Consider the following 23,595-nt stretch of genomic DNA (forward strand, 5'->3'; position numbering starts at 1 on the left):
GACCTCCCCCCCCCCGCCAGCGTCCCCTGGAGCCCCGCCCCCCTCCCCTCCTTTCCCCTCCCCTCCCCCGCCTGCCCCCCAATAGCCCCCTGCCCCCCTCCAGGGCCTCCTGCCCCCCCTCCCCCAACAGCCCCCTGCCCCCTTCCCTGCCCCCCCTTCACCTCCCAACAGCCCCCTCCCTGGACCCTCAACACCCCTACCCCTCTTCCCTGCCCCCCCTCCTCGCCCCCAACAGCCCCCTCCCCTCTCCCCCGGCCCCCCAGAGCCCCCTGCCTCCCTCACCCCGCAGAGCACCCTGCCCCCCCACAACTCCTTGCCCCCTCCTCACCCCAAAGAGCCCCCTGCCCCCCCACCACCTCCCTGCACCCCCCCCAGGGGGTCCCTGCAGGCGGGCCGCCCCGCCGTCCCCCCCACGTGCGATGCAGGCCCCCGCGGGGCCCATTAGCGCGGCGCGGTCCCCGGTGGCACTCGTTAGCGAGGCGGGCACGGGCATCGCAGGCCCCCGGGGCCCGGCCGGCGCGTTGCTAGGAGCTGCCAGCAAGGCGCGGCAGGCGGGCGCTCGACGACGACGCCACCGCCGCCATGGCCGCCCGCGCCGGCGTCTGGCTGCGCCGCAGGGCCCAGGCCCGCCCGCTCGTGCGCACCCGGGAGTCCACCAGCGCCCCGCCAGGGTGAGTGCGGCCCAGGCGCCCGGGGCCGGGGGTGCGGGTGCCCCCGCCCAGGCTCACGGACCCTGTCGCCCACAGCGCCGTCCGCGCCTGGATCCTGGACCCCGCGGGCGAGGCCTACTACTGGTGGCTCAACCTCATGGTGGTGCCCATCATGTACAACTGGATCGTCCTGATCTGCAGGTACCGGGCCGGGCACGGGGGACGGGGTGGGACGGGGACAGGGCCAGGGCCAACTAGGCCGCCAGTGGCGGAGGCTGGAGCAGGGCCAGTCCCCAGCGCCCCCCCCCGCAGGGCCTGCTTCGTGGAACTGCAGGAGCGCTACCTGGTGCTGTGGCTGGTGCTGGACTACGCCTGCGACCTGCTCTACTTGCTGGACGTCACCGCGCGCTTCCACACCGGTCAGTGCCCCCCCCCGCCCAGGATGAGACCCGCGGCCCTCCCCGGGAAACTGAGGCATGCCGCCCTTGGCATCCTGGCTCCCAGCACAGGCGCGGACCCCGGGTGTGCTGGATCGGGGTGGGATGGCCGGGGTGGCCAGTGGGGTCCACACCGACGCCTCTCCCGCGCCCCGCAGGCTTCCGGGATGACGGCATCCTGGTGCGGGCGCGGGGCCGCATCGCGCAGCGCTACGCCCGGTCGCGCCAGGCTCTGTGGGATGCGGCCTCGGTGCTGCCCACCGACCTGCTGTACGTGCGGCTGGGCCTGGGCGCGCCGGCCGTGCGCGCCAACCGGCTGCTGCGGGTCGGGCGGCTGTGGGAGGCCTTCGATCGCACGGAGACGCGCACGGGCCACCCGCACACCTTCCGCATCGCCAAGCTGATGCTCTACGTCTTCGTCACCATCCACTGGAACGCCTGCGCCTACTTCGCCCTGTCCGAGTTCCTGGGCCGCGGCAGCGACACCTGGGTGTGCCCCGACGCCAGCCAGCCTGGCTTCGACCGCCTGCGGCGCCAGTACCTCTACAGCTTCTACTTCTCCACGCTGGTGCTGACCACGGTAGGCGACACGCCGGAGCCGCAGCGCCCCGTCGAGATGCTCTTCATGGCCGCTGGCTTCCTGCTGGGCATCATGGGCTTCGCCACCATCATGGGCAGCATCGGCTCGGTCATCTCCACCATGCGCAGCGCCGACGCCGCCTTCTATCCCAACTACGACCTGGTGAAGCACTACCTGCGGCTGCACCGCGTGGGCCGGCGCCTGGAGCGCCGCGTGGGCCGCTGGCACCAGCACCTGCGGCTGGAGAAGAAGCTGACGCACGAAGGCCGCATCCTGCAGCACCTGCCCGAGCGGCTGCGGGCCGAGGTGGCGGTGAGCGTGCACCTGGCCACGCTGCGCAAGGTGCAGCTGTTCCAGAGCTGCGAGCGCTCGCTGCTGGAGGAGCTGGTGCTCAGGCTGCAGCCCCAGGTTTACAGCCCCGGCGAGTACGTGTGCCGCAAGGGCGACATCGGCCGTGAGATGTACTTCATCCGCGAGGGGCGCCTGGCCGTGGTGGCCGACGACGGCATCACGCAGTACGCCGTGCTGGGCGAGGGGCTGTACTTTGGGGAGATCAGCCTCATCAACATCAAAGGTAACCGCCCCCTGCCCCCCCAGCTTGTCGATACCCCTCACTCTCAAGTTGAACCCACCAGTCCTGCCAGTGCCCCTCGCTCCCGACCCACAGCCCCCTACCCCCATCCCTCCAGCCCCTCACTTCTCCTTTCACACACACTGTCCCTGCCCTGGGTGCATCCTAGCCTCTCAGCCTAGCGGAGGGGGGTCCTGGCAGCGCCGCAGCCCCGTGCCAAGCGTCTCCCCACGCCCCGCAGGTAACAAGTCAGGGAACCGGCGCACGGCAAACATCAAGAGCATCGGCTACTCGGACCTGTTCTGCCTGTCCAAGGAGGACCTGATGGCCACGCTGGCCGAGTTCCCCAGCGCCAAGGTCATGATGGAGGCCAAGGGCCGTGAGATCCTGCTCAAGCTGGACAAGCTGGACGTCAACGCCGAGGCAGCCGAGATCGCACGGGCGCAGGCGGCCGAGGCGCGGACGCAGGCGCTGGAGGCCGCGCTCGACGCCCTGCAGACCAAGGTGGCGCGGCTGCTGGCCGAGCTCGAGTCCAGCGCCTTCAAGATCGCTCTGCGCCTCGAGCGCCTCGAGTGGCAGAACCGCGACCGTCCCACGCCCCCCGGCGCCCGCAACCTGCCTGACCCCTGACCCCTGGCCCTGCTCCTGGTGGGGTGGGGCGGGAGGAGGACAGACCATGCCCCACCCCAGCACACCGGAGAGTCAGGAAAGGGTTAACCCGTCCCATGCTCTGTCAACAGTTGCTAGGGAACCAGCACAACAGTCACTAGGCAACCGCTTCTCTGCCCCCCCTCCCCAGCAGCTCTGCCCCCTCCCCGCCCCCCTGCAGCTTCCGCCCCCACTTCCCCCTCCCCCACCTGCATCCTGCTCCTGTGCCCCCCCCCCACCCTGCTCCCCTGGGACCCTTGTCACCCCCCCATAGTGCCTGCCCCTGCCCCCCCATGCTTGTGCCCTCCCTGTGCGTGTGTGTGTGTATGCATGGGAGTGTCACATGCATCTGCAGCATGTGACTACACGTGCCTTCGTGTGTTTGTGACCACATATGCACACCTACAGTCAGACACGTACGTGCCCGTGTACGCAGGGATACCACGCGTGCAAGTAAACATCTGCATGCATGTGGTTGCACGTATGCACATATGGGCCAGGAGTGGAGCTGGGGGGACCCCGCGGGGGGCAATGGTGGGCAGCTGGATGGGACATGGCACAGAATAACCGGTCCAAACAGGCCAGCGAGGGTCTGAGGGGCCCCGGGACGGGCCCTTGGGGTGAGACGGGGTACGGGGGGCGGTCCGTGCACCAGGGGAGACGTGCTGGGCCAGGCCGCGCCGTGCGCCAGGCAGCGTGGGGCTGGGCCAGGCCCTGGCGCAGCTGCGGCGGTTCCCAGCCGGGTGGTGGCCCTGCAGCGCAAACACCACGTACCAGCCGGGCCGGGCGGCACTGCAGGGAGACGCTGCCCTGCCACCCAGCGCAGGATGGTACCAGGTGCTGCCCACACCCACGGCCCTGACGCCCGAGTTCAGCCCACTGCGGGGTCTGGGCAGCGAATCCAGACAGCGCACGGGCAGGGCCTGGTGCCCCTGACCCTGGAGTGCCTGCAGCCGGATCGGGGCCTGGGTCTGGATGCGGGGGGCCAGGGTCTCTGTGCCCCCCTGCACCCTCCCGCTGGGGCGTGTCCGAGACAATAACGCAGCAATGATGTCACCGCACGACGCAAACAGGCCCCGGCCCTGGGTCAGCCTGACACGCACACGCGTGCACACGCGGGTGCCAGGAGCTGCAGGCAAACAGCCCCGCTCCCTAGTGCCCCTCACTGCTGCCCCCCCAATCCCCCCCACAAGCCAGCCCTGAGCCCAGATCCTGCCACCCCGCAGTGCCCATCGCACCCCCTGCTCCCCACTAGCCCTCGCGCCCGGCCCGCAGCCCCCCGCGGTCCCGGAGCCGGGGGGCCTGGACCCGACGGCAGCCCTGCCGGCGCCCCCGACGCGGAGCGGCCGTGCCCGCGGCGCGTGCTGCGGGGGGCGCTGTGCGGCGCGGGGCCGCCGGGGGGCGCCGCTGGGCCGGTCCCGCCGCCCGGGCTCGGGCTCAGTCGCGCCGCAGCCGCCGCGGAGCCGGGAGCGCGAGCGGGTCCCGCTGCCGCCGCCGCCGCCGTCGGACGGGCCGGGCATGGGCGGCGGGGCGCGGGCCATGGAGCCGCGGCCGCCCAACGAGACGCTGCCGGAGTCGCTCTGCCGGCCCGGGAACCTGTCCGCCAACGGCACCGGCCTCGGCGCCGCCAACGCCAGCGCCTGCGACCCCTTCCGCCGCCCCCCGCGGCCGTCCCGAGGTGAGAGCCCCGCCGCGGACCGGCGGCGCTGGAGCCGGGCTCCCCCCAGCCCGAGCCGCGGGGCAGGACGCCCGGGTCGTGCCCAGCCGGCCGGCCGGCGCGGGCGGGTGCGGGGTGAGCCGGGCGGCATCTCGCCGGCGCCGCGCGCGACTGCGGCCGAGCCGTCGGGCCGGGCGGGCAGCGAGCACCAGCCCCCCAGTGCCCTCGTGGCCGACCCCAGGGCTCCTGGCCCCCAGGCCGCTGCTCGGGAAGGGCAGGGCGGGACCCCGGGCTCCCAGCCCGTCTGCCCTCCCCGGGCTGGGTGAGGACCCAGGCGGCGCTAACCTCCCCCCCACTGCGGGCGCAGAGCTGGAGGTGACGGTGCGGGTGCTGCTCTACGGGCTGATCTTTGCGCTGAGCGTGCTGGGCAACGCGCTGGTGGTGGCGGTGCTGGCCCTGAACCGGCGCCTACGCACGGTCACCAACGCCTTCCTGCTGTCACTGGCGCTGAGTGACCTGCTGCTGGCGCTGTGCTGCATGCCCTTCACCCTTATCCCCAACCTCATGGGCACCTTCGTCTTCGGCGACGTCGTCTGCAAGCTCATGGCCTACCTCATGGGTGAGTGCCTGCCCTGCTGGGGGCACTGCTGGGGGAAGTTTGTGTCATGGGGTGGAGCGGGGGCACTGCCGCAGGAAGATCACAGCGGTGAGTGGGCTGGGGGAAGCTTGCAGGGTGGAGCGGAGGCACTGCTGGGGGAAGCTCACATCACAGGGTAGGCCGAGGGCATGGCTGGGGAAGCCAGTGGCGTGGACAGGCGCTGCTGGTAGCCCTGGCGCTGACGGTTGCCCCGGCACAGGCGTGTCCGTGAGCGTCTCCACCTTCAGCCTGGTGGCCATCGCCCTGGAGCGCTACAGTGCCATCTGCAACCCGCTGCAGTCGCGGGCCTGGCAGACACGCTCGCATGCCGCCCGTGTCATCGCCAGCACCTGGCTGCTCTCGGCCCTGCTCATGCTGCCCTACGCCGTGTACAGCACCACGGTGCCGCTGGCCCGGCCCCCGCTCTATCAGTGCATCCACTCCTGGCCCAGCCAACACTTCAATCAGGCCTGGTGAGTGCTGTGCCATGCTGGGCTGTGGGGCAGGGGCGCAGTGGCCCTGCTGACCGGCTGCACTACTTTGCCCAGGTACCTGGTGCTGCTGCTGATCCTGTTCTTCCTCCCCGGCGTGGTGATGGCCGTGGCCTATGGGCTCATCTCGCGCGAACTCTACCGTGGCATCCGCTTCGAGATGGACGTGAAGAGGGAGGCTGGCGGTGAGTGTGGGGCTGGGCTGGGCTGGGCTGGGGGCTCTGACCAGACTGGGCTCTGCTCCCCTGCTCTGCGCTGCCAGGCCCAGGTCCTCCTGGGCACCCAGCGCCAACGACGGTGACCGTGACCCGTCCACGCGGTGTTGCAGGTGGCCGGAGCGGCGGGGAGGCAGGCAGCGAGGAGGGCGACGGGTGCTACGTGCAGCTGATGCGGGCGGGCGGTGCGCTGGAGCTGAGCAGTGCGGGGCCGGAGCGCGCGCGCAGCAGCCGGTCGGAGGCGCAGCTGGGGGCCAAGCGGCGTGTGATCCGGATGCTGGTGGTGATCGTGGTGCTCTTCTTCCTGTGCTGGCTGCCCGTCTTCACCGCCAACACGTGGCGCGCCTTTGCCCCGACCGCCGCGCAGCGTGCCCTGGCCGGCGCCCCCATCTCCTTCATCCACCTGCTGTCCTACGCCTCGGCCTGCACCAACCCGCTCGTCTACTGCTTCATGAACCGCCGCTTCCGCCAGGCCTTCCTGGCCACCTGCACCGGCACCTGTCCCTCCTCCCGCCGCGCCCGCCGGCCCCCCGCCGATGACGATGCCACCGCAACCGCCCCCTCCCTCTCCAAGGGCAGCTACACCACGGTCAGCAGCATCGGGCCCCTCTGAGTGCACCCCCCCCGCCACTGCAGGATGCCCCGGGTCCAGTCCAAAGAGCGTCGTGCCCCCCACCTGGGCCTGGCCTGGGGCTGGTGCTGGTGCCTTCTGCGCTGGCATGGGGGTGGGGGGGCCGGGCCACGCTGGCTGAAGGGTTGTGGGCCCGGGGCCAGCCCCCCCCAGCCTGAGCTCCCAGGACCGGCCCTGCCCAGCTAGTGCCCTGGCATCTTGCATTAATCTTGCCCCCCTCCCTGCCGCGCCGCCTCGTGATGTGTCATCCGCGCGCCTATGCCGTCAGCAGAGCCCCCCACTCAATAAAGCCTGGGACTTGGCTCTTGTGCCCTGTGTCTTCTTCCCCCCCCCCGCCATTGCTCCCCCACCCCAGCTGGGCATGTTTCTCCCCCGCCCCAGGGCCAGGTGCAGCGTGTGACCCCCCGCCACACGGCGCCAAGCTCAGCATGGTGGGGCGTCTGGCCCCACCATGTCCCTCCAACGGTTTTGTGCTCTCAGCCCCACTGACCGCCCCGGGGCCCACCCTCAGCACGCGGGGAGCGTGGGCTGCAGGTCGGGAGTGGGAGTGGGGGGTCCGTGGTGCCGCTGTCCCTGCCCCACACCCCCGTCCCTGCTGCACACCAGCTGTGGCCGCGCACCGCGGTTCCCCAGGGAGCTCGAGCTGCCGCGGCTCCAGCCCCCATCCGCCTGCTTTAATCCAATCTGCCAGCGGCAGCTGCAGGAAGTGGCCCGGGGTCAGGCAGGGAGGGACTCGGGCGTCCGGCTCTCACCGCTCTGGCCCTAGCCGGCTGGCACCCCCCCACCCGCCAAGCCGGGCCCTTCGCCCCATCCCGCTGGTGTCACCGAGGGGCACCAGACCCTGGCCCCGCCGTGACGCCAGCTCGGCCCTGGCCCTCGGGGATGGGAAGCGGGGGCTGCAGGCAGGAACTGCGCTGAGCCGGGCGCAGGGCACGGCGCCAGCCCCAGACAGCCTCACGTCCGGCCTGGTGGCACGTGGCACGGAGGCTGGCGCCAGCAGGGCCGGAGGGAGAGCCGGGCTAGGCGGTGACCACCCCTGCCGGGGCAGGAGGCCAGGCCCCGTCCGTAGCAGCCGTTGTGGCGCCCCAGGGACAGGACTGTGCCGTCCGGCCCCGGTGCAGCCGGTCACTCGGGCGGCTCAGTTCCACCGTCGCCGCTTCACCCGGACGGACACGTTCCCTCCGCGTCCTCGTGACCCTTCACCAGACGCAGGCACAGGCCGCGTGCCCCAGACCGGCAGAACCGTGCTGTGCCCGCCCGTGTCCCCGGAGCCCCTCGCCCGGGGCAGTCGTGCGCGACGCGCGTCCCGCGGCGGTGGCTGTCCCGCGGCGCTGCCTCAGTGGGACTCGGCTTCGCCTGCGCGGCTGGCCTGGGGGGCATCAGGGCGGCTCTGGGGCAGTTTGTCCCTGGCTGGGAGCGGATTTGGAGCAAACTTCGGGGAAGGAGCCCCCGCACCGCCTGCGGGGGCTCGGGCACAAGGCGGGCCCGATCCCGCGGTCACCTGGCGCGGCCGGGATGCCGGCAGGGCCCCCGGTCGCCGCGGCAACGGGCCGTCTCCATGGCAGCGGCACGCACCGCCCTTGCAAGGGACGAGGCGGGCCGGAGCCAGCCCCGCCCGGATCGGGCCCAAGGGCACGGCGGGGGCGTGCACCGCACTCCCCGCCTGCACCCCCGCCCGATCCGCGCTTGGGGCCGCCCCGGGGGAGGGGGCGGGGCCGAGCGCCTGCAGGACACGCCCCTCCCCTGGGACCAGGCGTGCGGACTACAGCTCCCAGCATGCCGCGCGGCGCCTGCGCGGACACCGCTACTGCCGCAGGGACCAGGGAGACCACAGCCCCCACAATGCACCGCCCCCACGCACTACAACTCCCACAATGCGCCGCTCCCACGCACTACAACTCCCAGAGTGCCCTGCGCCAACCTGGGACTCCCCTCGTCCAGGCGCCGCCCCACGCCGCGCCCCGCCGGATCGGGGCCGCGGCCGGGCAGCGGGGTCATGGCGGGCCCGGGCCGGGCGGTGCTGGCGCTCGCGCTGGCTCTGGCGCTGGGATCCGGATCCGGATCGGGATCGGGCCCCGGGTCGGGGTCGGGATCGGGCCCCGCGGGGCTGGCGGCCGCGGGCGCCCACTTCGGGTGGCGCAACCTGACGTGCCCGGCCTGCCGCTCCCTCTTCGCCGCGCTGCGCCTCGCCCTGCAGGTGGGCATCGCACCCCCCTAACCCGGGGCAATCGCACCCCCCTAACCCGGGGCAATCGCACCCCCCTAACCCGGCGCGTCGCGTCGCGTTGCGTTGCAGATGCGGAGCGGCGCGGAGCAGATCCAGCGCCTGGCGGTGCACGTGTGCACGGGGCTGCGGCTGGCGCGGGACGAGGTGTGCCGCGGCGCGGTGCGGCTGTTCGCGGGCGACGTGCTGGCGGCGTGGTCGGGCTCGGTGCTGCGGCCGGGCGAGATCTGCGGGCTGCTGGTGGGCGCGCGCTGCGGGCGCTGGGACATCCTGGCGCCCTGGAACGTGTCGCTGCCGCGCGCCCCCAAGCCGCCCGTGACGCCGCCCGCGCCGCCCGCGCCCGGCGCCCCCACCGCCCGCCTGCTCTTCCTCACCGACCTGCACTGGGACCGCGCCTACGCCCCCGGCGCCGAGGCCGCCTGCCCCGACCCGCTGTGCTGCCGCGGCGCGGCGCCGGCGGGGACGCCCCGGCAGGCGGCCGGCTACTGGGGCTCCTACGGCAAGTGCGACCTGCCCCTGCACACGCTGGAGTCGCTGCTGGCCCAGCTGGGCCCCGCCGGCCCCTTCGAGCTGGCCTACTGGACCGGCGACATCCCGGCCCACGACGTGTGGGAGCAGAGCCGGGCCGGCCAGCTGCGGGCGCTGCGCACCGTCACCGCGCTGCTGCGCAAGCACCTGGGGCCCCTGCCCGTCTACCCGGCCGTGGGCAACCACGAGGCCGTGCCGGTCAACGGCTTCCCCCCGCCCTACGTGCACGGCAACCGCTCGTCCGCCTGGCTCTACGACGCCATGGCCGAGGCCTGGCAGGGCTGGTTGCCCCCCGCCGCGCTGGAGACGCTCAGGTAGGGCACGGGGGGCTCCGCCGGGCGGCTGGAGGGGCACGTGGCCCCGCTGCCCGCGCTCACGCCGCCCCTTTCCCCCTCGCAGAGTCGCCGGCTTTTACACGCTGCAGATCCGGCCCGGCCTGCGCCTCGTGTCCCTCAACATGAACTTCTGCTCCGAGGCCAACTTCTGGCTTCTCATCAATGCCACGGACCCGGCCGGGCAGCTCCAGTGGCTCGTGGGCGTCCTGGCGGGAGCGGAGGCGGCCGGCGAGAAGGTGAGCGGGGATCTCGGGTGGCTCCGGCCACGACTGTCTCTGTCCAGGGCTTGCCTAGCCGAGCCGGGTGAGGCCCCCCGGGTGCGTTGGGTGGGCCCGTGGCAGGCAGGAGGGGGGGGATGACAAGCTGCAGCCGTGCCCTCACACGTCTGCAACACGCCCCCGCAGGTGCACATCATCGGGCACATCCCGCCCGCCCACTGCCTGCGGAGCTGGAGCTGGAACTACTACCGTATCGTCAACAGGTGAGCGCCCAGACGCCAGGGTGCGGGCCACCCGGTTCTTGCCAGGATGCAGACAGGTCTGGGTGGGGTGCCCCAGGCACTGCCCTGCCCTGTCCTGTGCCACCCCACGCAGGCACCCGAAACTGCAGGAGTTGGGGCAGCAGCGTGAGCGGGGCACAGCCCATGTGGAGGGGGACAGGGAGCGAAGGACAGTGCCCCACCGTCCCGCCCATCCCTGTAGCCCCCCTCAGCACAGGCAGGCCCTGTGCAGCTCAGCCCCGGCTCCAGGCACGGTTGTCCCATCCCATCCTCATCCGACCTGGTCCTGACGTGACCCTGCATCCCTGTGCAGAGACTCAGCCCGTTCCCAGAGGCTTCATGAGCCCTAGCCATGCCTCCACAATGCAGGGATGAGGACATCCTCGCCCTGCTGCTGCCAGGGAGGTCTGTGCACCCAAGAGACATCAGGCAGAGGCTGTGCCCTCCGTGTGGGGGAAAGGAGACACCCCAGTCCGTGCCCGTCGGAGCAGGGCAGAAGTCCCTTCCTGCCCCCAGTGCAGCATGGGGCCGAGCCTGAGCCCAGGGGCAAGACCCTCCAGCCAGGACCCTGCAAAGTTGGTCCCAGGAGCATTGGCACAGCCCAGTCCCCGTTCCCAGTCTGAACCGCAGCCAGCACCCAGCGCCTCGGGGCAACTGAAAAATCCCTGACACATGTAGCAACAGGAAAGGAAAACTAAATTCCTCCCAGGCTCACGTGGCAATGGGAATGCCCTGAGTCCCGGGAGATCCCCGTGACCCAGCACAGGCATTGCTGCGCCTAGATCATCCCTGCCCAGCCTCTGCTGGAGCGCTCCAGGGACCGATCATACCCCATCCCCTGGCGTCCATCCCACAGCCTCCCTGCTCCAACAGGGAAGCGCCTCCCGAGACCAATCTAAACCGGCTTAGCTGCAGTTTCAAGCCGCCTGATCTGCGCTGCTGTGCCCGGGGTGGCTGCTCCCTGCAGCAAGAGAAAAGCTTGTGCCCTTCAGCACTGTCCCCTCCCTGTCCCCCTGCCGGGGTACCGGGTCTGGGGGCTGCCTAGCTGGAGCCAGGCGCATGGGCTCCGCTGCACGGGGGGCTCCAGTGCAACCGAGCCAGCAGCCTGGGGGGGCCTGACCCAGCCCAGCCGGTTTTGCGGGAGCCATAAGGACATCCCAGTGCCCACGGGCCTGGCCCTGATCCCCCCCTGCATTGCCACAGGTTTGAGAGCACCATCGTGGCCCAGTTCTTTGGCCACACGCACCTGGACGAGTTTGAGATGTTCTACGACGAGGAGACCCTGTCGCGTCCTGTCTCTGTGGCCTTTGTGGCCCCGAGCGTCACCACCTACATCAACCTCAACCCTGGTGAGTGCCCCAGGTGGGCCTGTGCAGCCCAGGGAGGGGGCAGGGGATGCAGCCTGTGCCTCGGGGCCTGCTGGGAGCCACAGCCGCGCTCCGAGGCGGGGAGGGAGCCGTGGCACTGACCTGCCCCGGCCCGTAGGCTACCGCGTGTACGAGCTGGACGGGAACTACCCCGAGAGCTCGCACATGGTGCTGGACCACGAGACCTTCATCCTGAACCTGACTGAAGCCAACGCAGCCGGGCCAGGGGCCACGCCGCACTGGCGCCGCCTGTACAGGGCACGCGAGACCTATGGGATGCTCAACGCCTTCCCGGCCGACTGGGACCAGCTGTTGCGGCGCTTCCAGGACGACGAGCGCCTGTTCCAGCACTTCTGGTTCCTGTTTTATAAGGGGCACCCGCCGCGCGAGCCCTGCCTGGACGCCTGCAAGGCCGCGCTGCTTTGCACCCTGCGCACCGGCCGCCGCGACGACCCTGCCCTGTGCCACAGCCTGCGCCCCACCCTGCCCTTCGCCCACATCCAGCACTTCTGGGACCAGCGCCGCCTCTGCTGACCCGCACGCGGGGGAAGCTTGCTGCGCTTGGGCCCTGCGAGGGGCAAACAGATGCCAGCCCTGGGCGCAGGGGGCCCTGCTCGGCTGTGCCAGAACGCCGGGGATGGGGTACGCTCCACCCTCCCCTTCCTGGCTGCAAGCAGGTGGGGGAGAGAGGCAGGTGTGTCGGGGCCAGGCCTTTGCAAGGGGGAGGGGGGGACTGCAGAGCAGAGTGGATTTTATTTAAATCGAATCAATTTCATGGTTTAAATCACAGGTCAGGAAATCTCGCTTTAATCGTTTTCTGCAAAAAGTGTGTTTTTGTTGTTTTAATACCCTCTATTCCAGCGGTTCCCAGTGTGCAGTACATGTGCCACCAGCAGTATGCATTAGCAGATTTATTGTAATTACTTTATATGACAAATGTTTGCTGGCGGTACTTAAGGTTGCATTTAATTGGTAGCGTGCAATCTGTCAGTGGGTGGGAACCGCTGCGCCATTTGTTTAACTTCTTGAAACTTTGCACTTTTAGAGAGAGAGGTATGGGCTTGACTGTGCACGCACAAACTTGAAGGGAGACAAGAGAGCTGCTGGTGGGTAATCAGGTCTGTTCTCTCTCATCTCCACATACTGCTGTTAACAAGGATGTTACCTCTGGAGACAATACGTTCTCCCTAAGCCAGAAAAGGGGCGTTCGTGCCTAAAAGCTTACAGAGAACAATTTTTCCAACTACTTTGTTGGTCTAATAAAAGATATCACATCTACCCAAGGAACCTCTTCTATGATCTCTGGAGACAAATCCAGTTTGAGAACTGAAACTAAGCTTCACAGAGACACTTAATAGGATCTTCTAGACTGAGTGCTTGGTCCCAGTGGGTAGAGTGGTTTTCTTTATTAATCAATAGAGGAGCCTCTAGGAACCCCATGAGATTCGGTGAGCCCCTAATATAGTCCCCGGCCTGTTGTGACCTACTAATAAAACTTCTAAAAAAGTTACATGAATATATTGTCTCTGATAGAATAGAATTAGAAGGCCTGACCCCTATCCCCTGATGATAGCTTTGAGCTTTAATTTATCTTTAAAAAACTATTGTTACATAAGTTTATTTTTTAAAGCATCTTTAAAAATATGATTAAAAAAATCTGATTTAAATTTTAAAAAATTGTTGACTTTTACCCACCCTGCTTCAGAGCCTGCTGCTACCAGTGCAATAAATGAGTGTGAAGGACCCAAGCTGGGGCCGTATCTGGGAGATGGGGGAAGAAGTCTGCAAAGGATGCGGGGAGGATCGGTGTGACCCCGCCGCGTGGCGCAGGAGGGAGTGGAGCCGGGCCGAGCTGGTGGAATGGGTTTATTAACGATTTAGTACAACACAGATCTCTTGTTATAGCAGAGATAGTGGCTGGGGGCCGGAGCCTGCGTGGCACCCCAGCACCTGCCCCCGTGGGGTTAACCAGCGGTTAGGTCGCATGCACGGGGCGCAGGTCAGGCCCCTCGCTGCCCGCAGCCCCAGGAGTCCCCCCTCCCCCCAGCTGTGCGAGGTGGGGACCCCCAGCCCAGCCCCGGCGGCGCTGGCGCTGACTGTGGCCACGGCGCCCCGTCTGCTCGCACCCGCCCCCTCGCCCGGCGTCCCGGCCCCGGGGCTGCCCCAGGTGGGGGGCGAGGCTGCGCCCGTCCCTGCCGTCCCGTGCGGTCCGGTCTCATGGGGCTGGCTCACGGCGTCTGCGTGCCCGGACGCTTGGCCTTCAGGCTGCCCAGCAGGGTCTGGACGCCCCGGCGCACGGTGGAGCCCACACGCCGGGCCACGGAGTCGGCAGGCGGTGCCGGCAGGCAGGAGGTGGTGGCCTGGGGCCGCGCGTCCAAGCACTTCTGGTAGCGCAGCTGGGGATGGGAAGGGGTCACGGTTGCGGGCGGCAGCGACACTCCCACTCCACGAGCTCAGTGGTAGCGGGGCGGGGTGGGGTGGGTGCAGAGCAGGCACTCACCATGCAGGCGGCCTGCACGGCCTCGCTGAGCCCGGCGGCGTTGGGCTCGCACCACACCGAGTGGCAGCGGAAGTCGCCGGGGGCGCGGGCCATGATGAAGGCGAAGGAGCGCACATCACGCCCCACGCCCATGAAGGACAGGAAGCGCACGCGGCACTCGCACAGCACCGCCTCCGTCTGCTGGGACACGGCCATCAGGGGGGCCTGCTCCTGCCACCCCCCCAGCACCGCCCCCGTCTGCCAGGACACGGCTATCAGGGAGGCCCGCTCCCGCCACCCCCTGCCCACAACCACGGCCCCCAGCACTGCTGTCTGCTGGGACCGCAGTGGCAGGAGGTCGTGCCCATGCACACTAGGGACCCCCACCGCTGCCCCATGCATGGGGCTGTGGGTCTAGGCTGACCCCGAGCCAGGTGCTAGGACGCCGTGCAGGCAGCGGGTGCGGATCCCAGCCCCAGGCTGGGCCTAGGGTAATGGGGGTCAAGAAGCACGCCCCCACTCGCCCGGCACAGCGCTCACCTGCTCATGGGTGATGGTGAGGGTGGCAGGGGCCACGCTGACGACCACGGGCGTCCAGTGCTCCTTGCTGCTGGCCAGCGCCGATTCCAGTGCCGTGTTGATCACGTCCATGCCTGCAGCACCAGCTCCCGTCAGGCCTCGGCTCCTGTCCTCGCCCGCACCCACCACCCCCTCTGCCCAGCCGCTCCGTACCCACGGGCTTGGTGACGGGGACGCTGCCCAGGTAGCAGACTTGGAACCGCTGCACCAGGTCACTTTTGGGTGCCGGAAACTCCACTGCAGGGACCAGAGCAAGAAGGGAGCTGCCGGGGGCCCTGCCTGCACCCGCACAGGGGGGCTGGGGTGCACAAGGGTGCATCCAGCCCTTTGGCTAGCACCTCCATCGACCGTCCCACTGCCCTTGTACCATCCCAATGGCCAGCACCTCCACCTTCAAGGCCTTTGGCCAACTCTGGGCCCCACAGCCTGTCCCCCCTGGCTGACTCGAGCCCACAAGGCAGCCCAAAACCTCCCTTCCCGTTCCCCTGCCCAGCCCCTCCGCTCCCCAGGGGCTGGGGACGCCCCACCTTGGAAAGGGATCTCCACCATCTTGGAGTGATCCAGCGCCAGGCCGTTTGTCAGTGCCCGTGCACTGCGCCGCTCCACCATGATCTGGGGGCACAGGGAGCACAGGGGTCAGCCTGCCCCCTTCACCAGGATCTGTTCCCACCCACCCCCCACCCCGTGGGCATCTTCCCGGAGAGCCCTAGGGCACGAGCCCACCGCAGGCTGAGATGATGGGGCAGGGAGGTCTCCCCAGGAGGGTCTCAGCCTGGCACAGACCTCGTGCAGGCTGGTGGACGTGGGGTGGGGACCCCCGGGAGTGCGGGTCCCAGGAGGGTCACCTTGGCGCAGATCTCATGCAGGCTGGTGGCGATGTTCTTGGCCGGGGCCTCGCACCGAAACACGTGGCACTTCAGCATCTGGGTCAGCTGGTCCCGGGCCACGTAGGCAAAGTCCCTGCGGGCGGAGGGAAAGAAGGGGGGGAACAGCTGTCAGAGCCACTGTGGCCCTGGAGCATTGGCCTGTGGGCAGTCTGGGGACAGTCCAGGGACACCTGAATGACCTTGCCGACCCCCCAGGCCCCCGCAGCCAGTGTACAGGCGAGGCCCTCGTCTCTGTGGGGGCAGCGAGAGGCGGTGGGAGGCGCAGAATGAATGGGCAGCGAGATGGGGTGTAGAGGGGGCAGGGCCGCGGGCAGCTCAGCGCCCCCACAAAGATGGTGTCCTCCCCCAAGAGAAGGGGGCCAGGGGAGAGGGCCCCAGGTCATGGGGGGTGCAGCCTGGGGCCGCGGCGCGGACGGTACCGTACCTCTCCCTGTGTCCGCGGGAGCAATAGAAGAGAGCAGAGAGAGCGTTAGGAGCCCCCCATGTCTAGTCCCCTTGCCCACAGGACAGGATCCCCGTGGTCCATTGCCCCCACCCCCACGCAGCCCTGGGGCATTCCCCGCCAGCCGGCCCTACCTGCCGTTGTCGCGCCCCACGCCCCAGACGCGGATGCCGGCCACGGGCTGGGCGTGCAGCAGGGCCTGCCCCCGCGGGTCCACCAGCCGCAGCGTCTCGCTCTCCAGCACCAGCAGCAGGTCCCGGCCCTGTGGGGAGAGGGAATGATGCACCCACCTCCCCCAGGCAGACTCCCCACCCACCCAAACCAGCCCGTCCCAACCCCGTCCCCAGCTCACCTGGCCCCAGGGGCCCGCAGGATCGGGCTCAGGCTCGGGCGCGTGCAGGGAGAGCTGGCGGATGCAGTTGTTGACGGCAATGCTGCTCTGGCCTGGGACCAGCTCCTCCTCGCTCATCTCCACCCAGCCCAGCGACCGCACGGCGAAGCACTGTGGGGACAGCGCAGCGCACCCTGACATGCCACGCCATCCCATGCCACAGGTGCCCAAACTGCACTGGCCCAGGCCTACAGCTGATGGGGGGGCAGGCATCAGCCTGCGGGGGGCAGGGGGCATCCACCTCTGCCCTCCCAGCCTGTTCAGGGTACACGTTGCCAGGCAACTCAGATCGCACGTGACGGCTCCTCCCTGCACCACGGCAATGGTACCTGGGCACCACAGCAATGGTACCCGGACACCCTCCCCATCTCGGCACCACAGCAACGGTACCTGGGCACCCTCCCCATCCCGGCACCACAGCAACGGTACCTGGGCACCCTCCCCATCCCGGCACCACAGCAACGGTACCTGGGCACCCTCCCCATCCCGGCACCATGGCAACGGTACCTGGGCACCCTCCCCATCCCGGCACCATGGCAACGGTACCCGGGCACCCTCCCCATCCCGGCACCACGGCAACGGTACCCGGGCACCCTCCCAATCCGGGCGCTATAACAGCAGCAGCCAGGCAGCCAGCCGTACCTTAGATCCTGGGGGCACCACACCCTCCTCGGTCTGGGAGGAGCTGCAAGAGCAAGAAGCCGCTTACCCCAGAGCCCTGCTCCCGCACAGCAACTGCCCCTCGCTGCCCAGCACCCCGCTGCTCTCACCACCAGGCCCTTGTGCCTGCTCAGAGCTGGGCCAGAACCCAGGTGACCAGGCTCTCAGCCGGAGATCCGACACACCAGACCCCACCGGCTTCCCGGAGCTGCGGATCGCAGCAGGGCCAAGCCGGTCGAGCCCTGCGGAGGCCACAACCCATCCAGCCCCAGGCAGGATTGGCCCTGACATCCCTGCCCTGTGCATGCCCAGCCTCTCCTGACACGACCCTGCAACCAGCAACACAACCCAGTGCCAGCAGCCCTGTGACATGGGGGGTGAGGGCATCATTCCCCTGCTGCTGCCAGGGGGTGTCCATGCACCCCAGGGGCCCCCAATCGAGGTGCTACCCCAGCTGCAGAGGGAAGGGAAACTCCCCTGTCCAGACCAACCTAACGAGGGGGAAATCCCTGCCTGTCCCCAGTGTGAGCCTCAGCGGGGGATGAGACCACCTAGGGTGCAGCCCCAGCAGGGCACTGATACCGCTGGGGCATCCTGGCTCCACCACCCTGCCGTGCTGCTGTGCAGATGCAGCAAATGGTGCCCAGTGTCGCACCCGCACCCCGTGCCCCCCACTCACCTCATGTCCGGCAAGGCCATGGGCAGGTTGGGTAGCTCCATGTCCTCCACACTGGGCTCTGGGGTCACAGCCTCTGCGGGGTCATCCTGGGGGAGACCGCGGGCTGTGATGGGGGCACCACAGCCCCCAGGAGCCCCCCCACGGCCCTCCCAGTCCCCCACCTCTCCTGCAGCCCCTCCAAGCCCCACTCACCTTCCAGAAGTCGCCGTTCTCAAAGCGTTCAGCCTGCGCCAAGCCCGTCCAGGTGAGCTGCAGAGAGTGGCAGGGGGTGGTCAGGGTTGGGGGCAGGAACCGGGGCGGGGGCTGGGGCAGGGGCAAGCGCCAGCTGACCTGGGGCTCATCGGGGGGGGTGTGCCCGGGGGAGCCGAGGGTGGCGGGCGGCTCCCACTGGGTGGTGCCCGTGGGGATGTGCCAGTAGTAGGTGCCCGACGTGTCCTGCACCCGCATCCATCCGGCCGGCAGGTCCGAGTCCGTCTCGAAGGAGTTCCGGGTCCAGAACGAGTCTGCGGGGGCACGGCACGGCTCAGCCACGCCGGTGCCCTGCGCCCCCGCGAACACGCCGGCCCTGGGCAGGGCAAGGCCCCAGTGACACTGGGACACGCGAGGGCTGCCCGGCCCCGGGGCTCTCCCTGTCCAGCGCCGCAGCCCCACCTGGGCACGGGTCCAGCAGAACCACGGCCAGAAAGCAGTCGCTGCCGGACATGGCACCAGCGCCCAGGCACAAGCCAGCAGCGCCGCCCCCTCACCCCCCGCGGGAAAAGCAGCTGCTTCTCAGTGCCGTGCCCTCCCATGCCCATCTGCCGTGGCCACCCCCACGCAGCCGTGCTGGGACGGGGGGGGGCGGGGGCACACGCCAGCTGGGGCTGCCTGGCACTGCCACCCACCGCAGGCATCGGCCCCTGCCTCCTCCTGCGCCACCCGTGCAGCCCCAACCCCTCCGCCCCTCGCTCCCAAACTGCTCCCCCCCCTACCCCGGTGCCCCTCACTCCCGACCCACAGCCCCTGCGACCATACCCCCCTCTTCACCTACTTCTGACCCCCCCGGCTAGATGGCACCCATCTCCCAAGCCTGCAATCAATGGGCCCCCGAGTCTGGCAAGGAAAGGCCTGTGGCGGGGATGCAGGGAGCAGCCCGGGCACCCACCGTGGCCCCCCGCGCCAGCTCGCAGCCAGGCACCATCCCCTGTCTCGCTCAGCCCAGCCGGCCCGGCTCCAGGGCAGGGTCCCCCGCGCGGCTCCAGGGATGCGGCTCCAGGGTGCCAGCCCCATCCGGGGCGGGGGGGGTCCGGGGCATTCGCGGCCTGGCAGACCCCCCCTCCCCGCTGCACTCACCTGCCGGGTCCCGGCCGCAAGCGGGGGTTCCCTTGGCAACAGCTGACGGCATCGCGGGGGGTGTTGGGGGGGCCGGGGCCGAGCGGCTCGGCAGCGCGGCGAGAGCTGGTCCCGCAGGGCGGTCGCTTAGCAACAGCTGACGACGGCTCCGCACCGTCATGCGGGCGCCGGAGCCGCTCCCCCCACCCGCCTGGGCCCAGCCTCCCTGGGCCCTGCTGCACCTGGGGCTGGGACGGGGGTCCGCTTGGCCGCCCCCGGGCACGGCACCGCCGCCGGAGCCGGCCCTCCCGCGCCCCTGCAAGCGCAACCCAGCCCCGGGCGATGCTGGCGCTACCGGCTCCTGCCAGGGCACCTAACTCGGGGCACGAGGGGCTGGGGGCCGCCCCGCTGGGGCAGGGCGAGCCTACCGGCATCGTCGGGGGAGCTGCCGGCGGGGCTGCCCTGGCTCAGCGTGGCCCAGCTGGAGTCCTCGTCGCTGGCGGCGCTGCCGCGGGGCCCGAAGAGCCGGCTGGCGCTCTTGCCCAGCTCGCGCGGCGCCCGCTCCCAGCTGGGCTCCGACTCGGCCGTCACCGGGTCGCTCTGCACCGGCGTCGAGTCCTCGTCGCCCTCGTCCTCGTCCTCGTCGTCCTCGTCCTCCTCGTCGCCCGGGCCCAGGGGCGCCAGCTCGTTGCGGTTCTGGTCCCGCGCCGCCGCGGCGCGCCGCATCTGGTTCTGCCCGTCCTTGGCCCACTTGGCGTTGGCCGGCTCCTCGGCCGTGCTGCCCGGGCGGCGCGGCGGGTCCGGGGCGGGCGCGGGCAGCGCCAGGCTCAGGCTCAGGCCCAGGCCCAGGCCCAGGCGGCTGTTGTCGTTGGCCACGTCCCCGCGCTTGCTCAGCGCCCCCGACATGCCTGCGGGGCCCGCCGGATCGGGCCCCGGATCGGGCCCCTCTTCCCGCCGCGGCACTAGGAGCCGGGGGGGCCCCGCAACGCCTCCATCGGGGCTGCCCTGCGGAAGCGCGGCGTCACGCGTGGGGCCGGGCCGCGTGGGGCCGCCGGACACCCACTCCCACTCCCACTCCCGCTCCCGCATCCCGCACCGCCCCGCGCCGCCCCCCGCTACCTGCCGCGGCTCCGGGTTCCGCTCGCTGCGGGCGGAAACCTGCGCTTCCGCTTCCGTTTCCGTTTCCGGCCGAGCCACCCCTCCCCCTCCCCCTCCCTGGGTGCCCCGCCCCGCCCCGCCCCGCCCCCACGCGTGTGCCCCCGGGGGCCCCCCCGTGGGCAGAGCCCGTGTGGGGTGATGGGCACTGGGCAGGGTCCAGACCGCCCATGGGAAGTGCTACCCGGCCCTGCCACGCGTGGGCTTGTGGGCTCGGGCCGTGGGAAGCCGTGGGTGCTTGGCTGGACACCGCGTCCCGGGCACCGCCTCGGGCCCCCCGAGACGCTCCCCCAAGACAGACACGGGCAGGGGAGGGTGCCCTCCACTTTATTTGCTGCCGCAGCCCCCCGCACCCCGCGTGCCGGAGGGGCAGGGCCCGCGGGGCCCGCCTAGCAGGCGAAGAAGACGGTGGCGGTGATCTGGGGGGCCGCGGGCGCGGAGGCGCCGGCCAGGCTAGCGGCGTCGGGGTAGTGGTAGAAGACGGCGTCGTGGAACAGGTACACGCCGTCGGCCGTGCACGTGGCGCTGTCCACGTGGCTGTGCGGGATGGGCACCGCCGGCTTGGGCACCCGCTGGCTGTTGCCCAGGTCCACCTCCTGCATGCTGCTGCCTGCGGGCACAGGGGTCGTCAGAGCGGCCCGCACCGCGCCCCTGGCACAGCACGGCGTGGCGTGCTGCGGCCCCAGCCCCGGGGGCAGCCGTGGGCGAGGGCCTGCAGCAGGAGAACCCCACCCCTGCCCGGACCCTGCTCCCTTCTCAGAGCTCGGATAGGACCCAGGTGTCCGGGTTCCCGTCCCGCCACCCCGTGCTCTCACCCTCCCAGCCCTCGTGCCGCTCCCTCGTGCACCTTGGATGACGTAGAGCAGCGGGGAGCCGGGGCAGGTGAAGGCGGCATCGGCCCCCGGGATCCCCAGCTCCTCCTGCAGCCCCTTGGGGTAGTCCTGCATCAGCGCGTGGCCCTGGTCCTCCCGGTAGATGAACACCTTGGAGCCCTGTACCGACGGAGAGGTGCCACGCTGGGGGGATGGGCAGACGGCCCCCTGCCCGGGTACAGCCCCCAGAGGCTAGCGCCACACTGGCCTTACCTGGATGACGTACATGAAGTTCTCCCACATGAAGGTGGCGTCCACCTCACCCTCCAGCCCGGCCCACCTGTGGCTGAGGGGCCACGCGTGCCACCCGTCCCGACGGGAGTCCAGGCGGAAGTAGTAGCCCTCTGTGGGGACACGCGTGGCTCCAGGGGCAGCCGGGGTGCAACCCCCGTGCCCCGGGACTGGCTCTGCCGCAGCCCCCGGCCCCTTTCCCCCAGCCCCACTCACTGCGAAAGGCGTAGAGCCGGCCCTTGTCGTCGGAGGCGAAGGCCTGCAGGGGCAGCCCGCTGCAGCGGTCCATGGGGGCGTGGAGCGTGGCGTTGTGGTGCGCCGCGTGCCCGTGGCCTGCAGGCAGATAGCGTTGGCAGGGTCCCGGCAGGGGCAGGTGGCAGGGCAGGACCCGGAGATGGCCGGGTGCCGTGGGGAGCAGGGCATTGGGGAGTCCTGGGGGCTGGGGGGGGTCTCACTGCTGTGGGGGTAGCAGGGCCCCGGGTGCCGCCGTGGAGGTGTGCTTTGGGGTTGGGCCCGGGGGGTGGTTTGGGGGTGCTGGGGTTCCCCAAGGAGCATGATTTGGGGAGCCAAGCCTGGGGGGCTGTGGTATGGAGACACTGGTAGAGCCATGGTGCAGGGGGATCTTGGGCTTTGGGGACACCGGGGGATCTGCAGTGCGGGGACACGGGCCTCACCTCTGCCGGGGCAGCAGATGAAGTAATCGCGGGAGTCGAGGGGGTAGCGGTGGGCGGGCACGTCGCCAGACACCGGGTTGAAGCGCAGGAAGTTCAGGCCCTGGAAGCAGTAGTAGCGCTCCAGCCAGCGCAACGCCGCCGAGCAGTTGCCCACCTGCGTCCACGCCCGCTGCTTCAGCTGCCCCGCGCTCAGGTCGTACCAGTACACGTCCGAGCCTGCGGGCGGGGGCACAGTCAGCACCGTGGCCCGTGTGCGGGCAGCACCCAACGGGCCCGCCCTGCCCTGCCCTGCCCCATCCCACCCCGTGGCACGCACCCTTGAAGAAGATGATGCCCTCGGCCTGGCACTCCTCGGGGTGGCACTCCACGGCGCTGTCCAGGTGCCCCGGCACGCCCTTGAACTCGTCCCCGATGGCACGGGGGTAGCCGGAGCGCAGCTTCCCGTCCGTGTAAACCCAGACCTGCTCGCCCTGTGGATGCAACACTCAGCCCGGCCGGGGGGGCCAGCCCTTCGCCCTGGGGACCACCCCAGCCCAGAGACCCCCATCCCCCCACAGCTCTCGCCTGTCCCCACAGTACCTGGAAGAGGTAGAGGCTGTCGTGCACAGAACTGCTCTTGTGGTGGATGCGGAAGGCAGTGTCCACGGGCCCCGACCCCAGCTCCGGCCACGTGGCGTTGATGGGCTCAGGCCGGCCGTGCGACCCCTTCCAGACCTCGTCCCCTGCGGGCAGCGGGGCTCAGACCTGGGCTGAGCGGGGCCCCAGCCAACCCTGGTGCCTGCCCTGCGGCTCCCCTGGGGCCAACCCCCCTCTGCACCTTTGAAGAACAGCATCCTGCCCTTCTCGTCCAGCGTCACGGCGTCGAAGGCCCCATCGTCCGCGCAGCGCCGCAGCGTGTCTGGGGAGAGGGACCGTCCTGTGGGCCAGGCCGGACTCGGGGGGCAGAGCCCCAGGCCCCACCACACCCCCCTGGGCTGGGGTCTCACCCGTGTCATTGAGGCTCTCATCCCCGCAGCGGCTGCCATGGGAAGCCCCAGGCTTTTTTGGGGGTCCCGTCCCAGGACTGCTGCGGCCTCTGTGGAGAGCAGCCCCATTAGTGCCTGGCCCACCGGAGCCCCCCCTCCAGTGCTGCCCCCGAGGGAGGGGTGGGCTCCCACGCATGACGCCTGCCCAGGCCCACCCGCGCCAGAGCTATGCCCCGCACGGGTGCTTACTGCGGGAAGGCAGGCACCAGGACCAGGGCCCAGGCCAAGCACAGGGCAGCGGTGGCGACTGTGGGGGCTCGCATGCTGCTGCGGGGTCCGGGTGGGTCCGGTGCCTGCAGGCTTGGCCCTATATAGCCCCGGGTCTTGCTCAACCCGCCCGGCCAGTTTCGCCCCTGCCACTCCCCCACCGTGCCATTAACCCCTGGGGCTGCCCGGGGCTGGGGGGCCAGTGCCGCCTGCCCTTTGCTCCTCTCCCCCCGCAGAGCCCAGGTGGGTGCGGGAAGGACCCCCAGACTCGAGGTCCCGGCAATCCCCTTGGGGCCAGCAGCCTAGGGACAAGAAGCAGGTGGGGGAGATGGGGGCTATGTTCCTGAACCAGCTCCCGGTACCACCCACCCTTTCCCAGCACTGGGGACATGCTTCCCCCAGCGCTGCCCTGCAGAGACCTTCGTCCCCGCTCCTGTTTGCTCAGCCAGGCCCTGACCCCGTGCAGAGCTGTCGGGGGCAAAGGGCACCACCGCCTCCAGCCAAAGGGGTCTCTAGGACCTGTCCCCCCCCAT

General features: G+C 70.2%; 5 protein-coding genes across 7 annotated transcripts; 3 read left to right on the forward strand and 2 right to left on the reverse strand.

Moving 5' to 3' along the window:
- Nucleotides 1-19: 19 nt before the first annotated feature.
- Nucleotides 20-3,356, forward strand: CNGA4 (cyclic nucleotide gated channel subunit alpha 4). Its single transcript, XM_014610615.2, has 5 exons — nucleotides 20-671; nucleotides 747-851; nucleotides 963-1,069; nucleotides 1,246-2,241; nucleotides 2,480-3,356. The coding sequence occupies exons 1-5, from the start codon at nucleotides 583-585 to the stop codon at nucleotides 2,866-2,868; spliced, it is 1,686 nt and encodes a 561-aa protein (XP_014466101.2). The 5' UTR covers nucleotides 20-582; the 3' UTR covers nucleotides 2,869-3,356.
- Nucleotides 3,357-3,446: 90 nt separating this feature from the next.
- CCKBR (cholecystokinin B receptor) lies at nucleotides 3,447-6,819 on the forward strand. The gene is made up of 5 exons (XM_059723603.1): nucleotides 3,447-4,564; nucleotides 4,911-5,162; nucleotides 5,401-5,653; nucleotides 5,729-5,856; nucleotides 6,000-6,819. Exons 1-5 carry the CDS (start codon nucleotides 4,405-4,407, stop codon nucleotides 6,497-6,499), a joined length of 1,293 nt encoding a protein of 430 aa, XP_059579586.1. The 5' UTR covers nucleotides 3,447-4,404; the 3' UTR covers nucleotides 6,500-6,819.
- A 1,633-nt stretch (nucleotides 6,820-8,452) lies between these two features.
- On the forward strand, nucleotides 8,453-13,147 carry SMPD1 (sphingomyelin phosphodiesterase 1). Its single transcript, XM_059723589.1, has 6 exons — nucleotides 8,453-8,714; nucleotides 8,814-9,583; nucleotides 9,669-9,840; nucleotides 10,009-10,085; nucleotides 11,307-11,452; nucleotides 11,589-13,147. The coding sequence occupies exons 1-6, from the start codon at nucleotides 8,514-8,516 to the stop codon at nucleotides 12,002-12,004; spliced, it is 1,782 nt and encodes a 593-aa protein (XP_059579572.1). The 5' UTR covers nucleotides 8,453-8,513; the 3' UTR covers nucleotides 12,005-13,147.
- A 176-nt stretch (nucleotides 13,148-13,323) lies between these two features.
- Nucleotides 13,324-20,079, reverse strand: APBB1 (amyloid beta precursor protein binding family B member 1). 3 transcript variants are annotated; one of them, XM_059723574.1, is made up of 14 exons: nucleotides 20,018-20,079; nucleotides 19,327-19,903; nucleotides 17,918-18,090; nucleotides 17,780-17,836; nucleotides 17,588-17,673; nucleotides 16,891-16,933; nucleotides 16,210-16,359; nucleotides 15,992-16,119; nucleotides 15,374-15,488; nucleotides 15,056-15,140; nucleotides 14,682-14,765; nucleotides 14,490-14,602; nucleotides 13,971-14,207; nucleotides 13,324-13,866 (listed from the first exon to the last, which is right to left on the reverse strand). In XM_059723574.1, the coding sequence occupies exons 2-14, from the start codon at nucleotides 19,802-19,804 to the stop codon at nucleotides 13,699-13,701; spliced, it is 1,917 nt and encodes a 638-aa protein (XP_059579557.1). In that variant the 5' UTR covers nucleotides 19,805-19,903; nucleotides 20,018-20,079; the 3' UTR covers nucleotides 13,324-13,698. The 3 variants fall into 3 exon arrangements, with proteins under 3 accessions (XP_059579557.1, XP_059579550.1, XP_059579551.1); XM_059723567.1 differs by lacking the exon at nucleotides 20,018-20,079 and having other exon boundaries at nucleotides 13,971-14,150; nucleotides 19,327-19,961; XM_059723568.1 differs by lacking the exon at nucleotides 20,018-20,079 and having other exon boundaries at nucleotides 13,971-14,147; nucleotides 19,327-19,960.
- A 285-nt stretch (nucleotides 20,080-20,364) lies between these two features.
- On the reverse strand, nucleotides 20,365-23,127 carry HPX (hemopexin). The gene is made up of 10 exons (XM_014610038.2): nucleotides 23,045-23,127; nucleotides 22,817-22,905; nucleotides 22,648-22,728; nucleotides 22,410-22,552; nucleotides 22,147-22,300; nucleotides 21,831-22,046; nucleotides 21,373-21,489; nucleotides 21,139-21,269; nucleotides 20,901-21,045; nucleotides 20,365-20,663 (listed from the first exon to the last, which is right to left on the reverse strand). The coding sequence occupies exons 1-10, from the start codon at nucleotides 23,116-23,118 to the stop codon at nucleotides 20,443-20,445; spliced, it is 1,371 nt and encodes a 456-aa protein (XP_014465524.2). The 5' UTR covers nucleotides 23,119-23,127; the 3' UTR covers nucleotides 20,365-20,442.
- Between the last annotated feature and the right edge of the window lie 468 nt (nucleotides 23,128-23,595).

This window comes from Alligator mississippiensis, chromosome 1, assembly GCF_030867095.1.
Source record: "Alligator mississippiensis isolate rAllMis1 chromosome 1, rAllMis1, whole genome shotgun sequence".
In the NCBI taxonomy this organism is placed as follows: domain Eukaryota; kingdom Metazoa; phylum Chordata; order Crocodylia; family Alligatoridae; genus Alligator; species Alligator mississippiensis.

Coding starts and splice junctions, on each gene's coding strand:
- CNGA4 (XM_014610615.2), top strand. CDS start 583: ATGGCCGCCCGCGCCGGCGTCTGGCTGCGCCGCAGGGCCCAGGCCCGC. Junction 852..962: donor TGGATCGTCCTGATCTGCAG/GTACCGGGCCGG, acceptor CCCCCCCCGCAG/GGCCTGCTTCGTGGAACTGC. Junction 2,242..2,479: donor CAGCCTCATCAACATCAAAG/GTAACCGCCCCC, acceptor CACGCCCCGCAG/GTAACAAGTCAGGGAACCGG.
- CCKBR (XM_059723603.1), top strand. CDS start 4,405: ATGGGCGGCGGGGCGCGGGCCATGGAGCCGCGGCCGCCCAACGAGACG. Junction 5,654..5,728: donor CAACACTTCAATCAGGCCTG/GTGAGTGCTGTG, acceptor TACTTTGCCCAG/GTACCTGGTGCTGCTGCTGA. Junction 5,857..5,999: donor CGTGAAGAGGGAGGCTGGCG/GTGAGTGTGGGG, acceptor GCGGTGTTGCAG/GTGGCCGGAGCGGCGGGGAG.
- SMPD1 (XM_059723589.1), top strand. CDS start 8,514: ATGGCGGGCCCGGGCCGGGCGGTGCTGGCGCTCGCGCTGGCTCTGGCG. Junction 8,715..8,813: donor CGCTGCGCCTCGCCCTGCAG/GTGGGCATCGCA, acceptor GTTGCGTTGCAG/ATGCGGAGCGGCGCGGAGCA. Junction 11,453..11,588: donor CTACATCAACCTCAACCCTG/GTGAGTGCCCCA, acceptor CCCGGCCCGTAG/GCTACCGCGTGTACGAGCTG.
- APBB1 (XM_059723574.1), bottom strand. CDS start 19,804: ATGTCGGGGGCGCTGAGCAAGCGCGGGGACGTGGCCAACGACAACAGC. Junction 15,489..15,991: donor GTGGGGCGCGACAACGGCAG/GTAGGGCCGGCT, acceptor CTCCGCCCGCAG/GGACTTTGCCTACGTGGCCC. Junction 13,867..13,970: donor CCGTGCAGGCCGCCTGCATG/GTGAGTGCCTGC, acceptor TCCCATCCCCAG/CTGCGCTACCAGAAGTGCTT.
- HPX (XM_014610038.2), bottom strand. CDS start 23,118: ATGCGAGCCCCCACAGTCGCCACCGCTGCCCTGTGCTTGGCCTGGGCC. Junction 22,553..22,647: donor CAGGATGCTGTTCTTCAAAG/GTGCAGAGGGGG, acceptor CGCTGCCCGCAG/GGGACGAGGTCTGGAAGGGG. Junction 21,046..21,138: donor ACTTCATGTACGTCATCCAG/GTAAGGCCAGTG, acceptor CCGTCGGTACAG/GGCTCCAAGGTGTTCATCTA.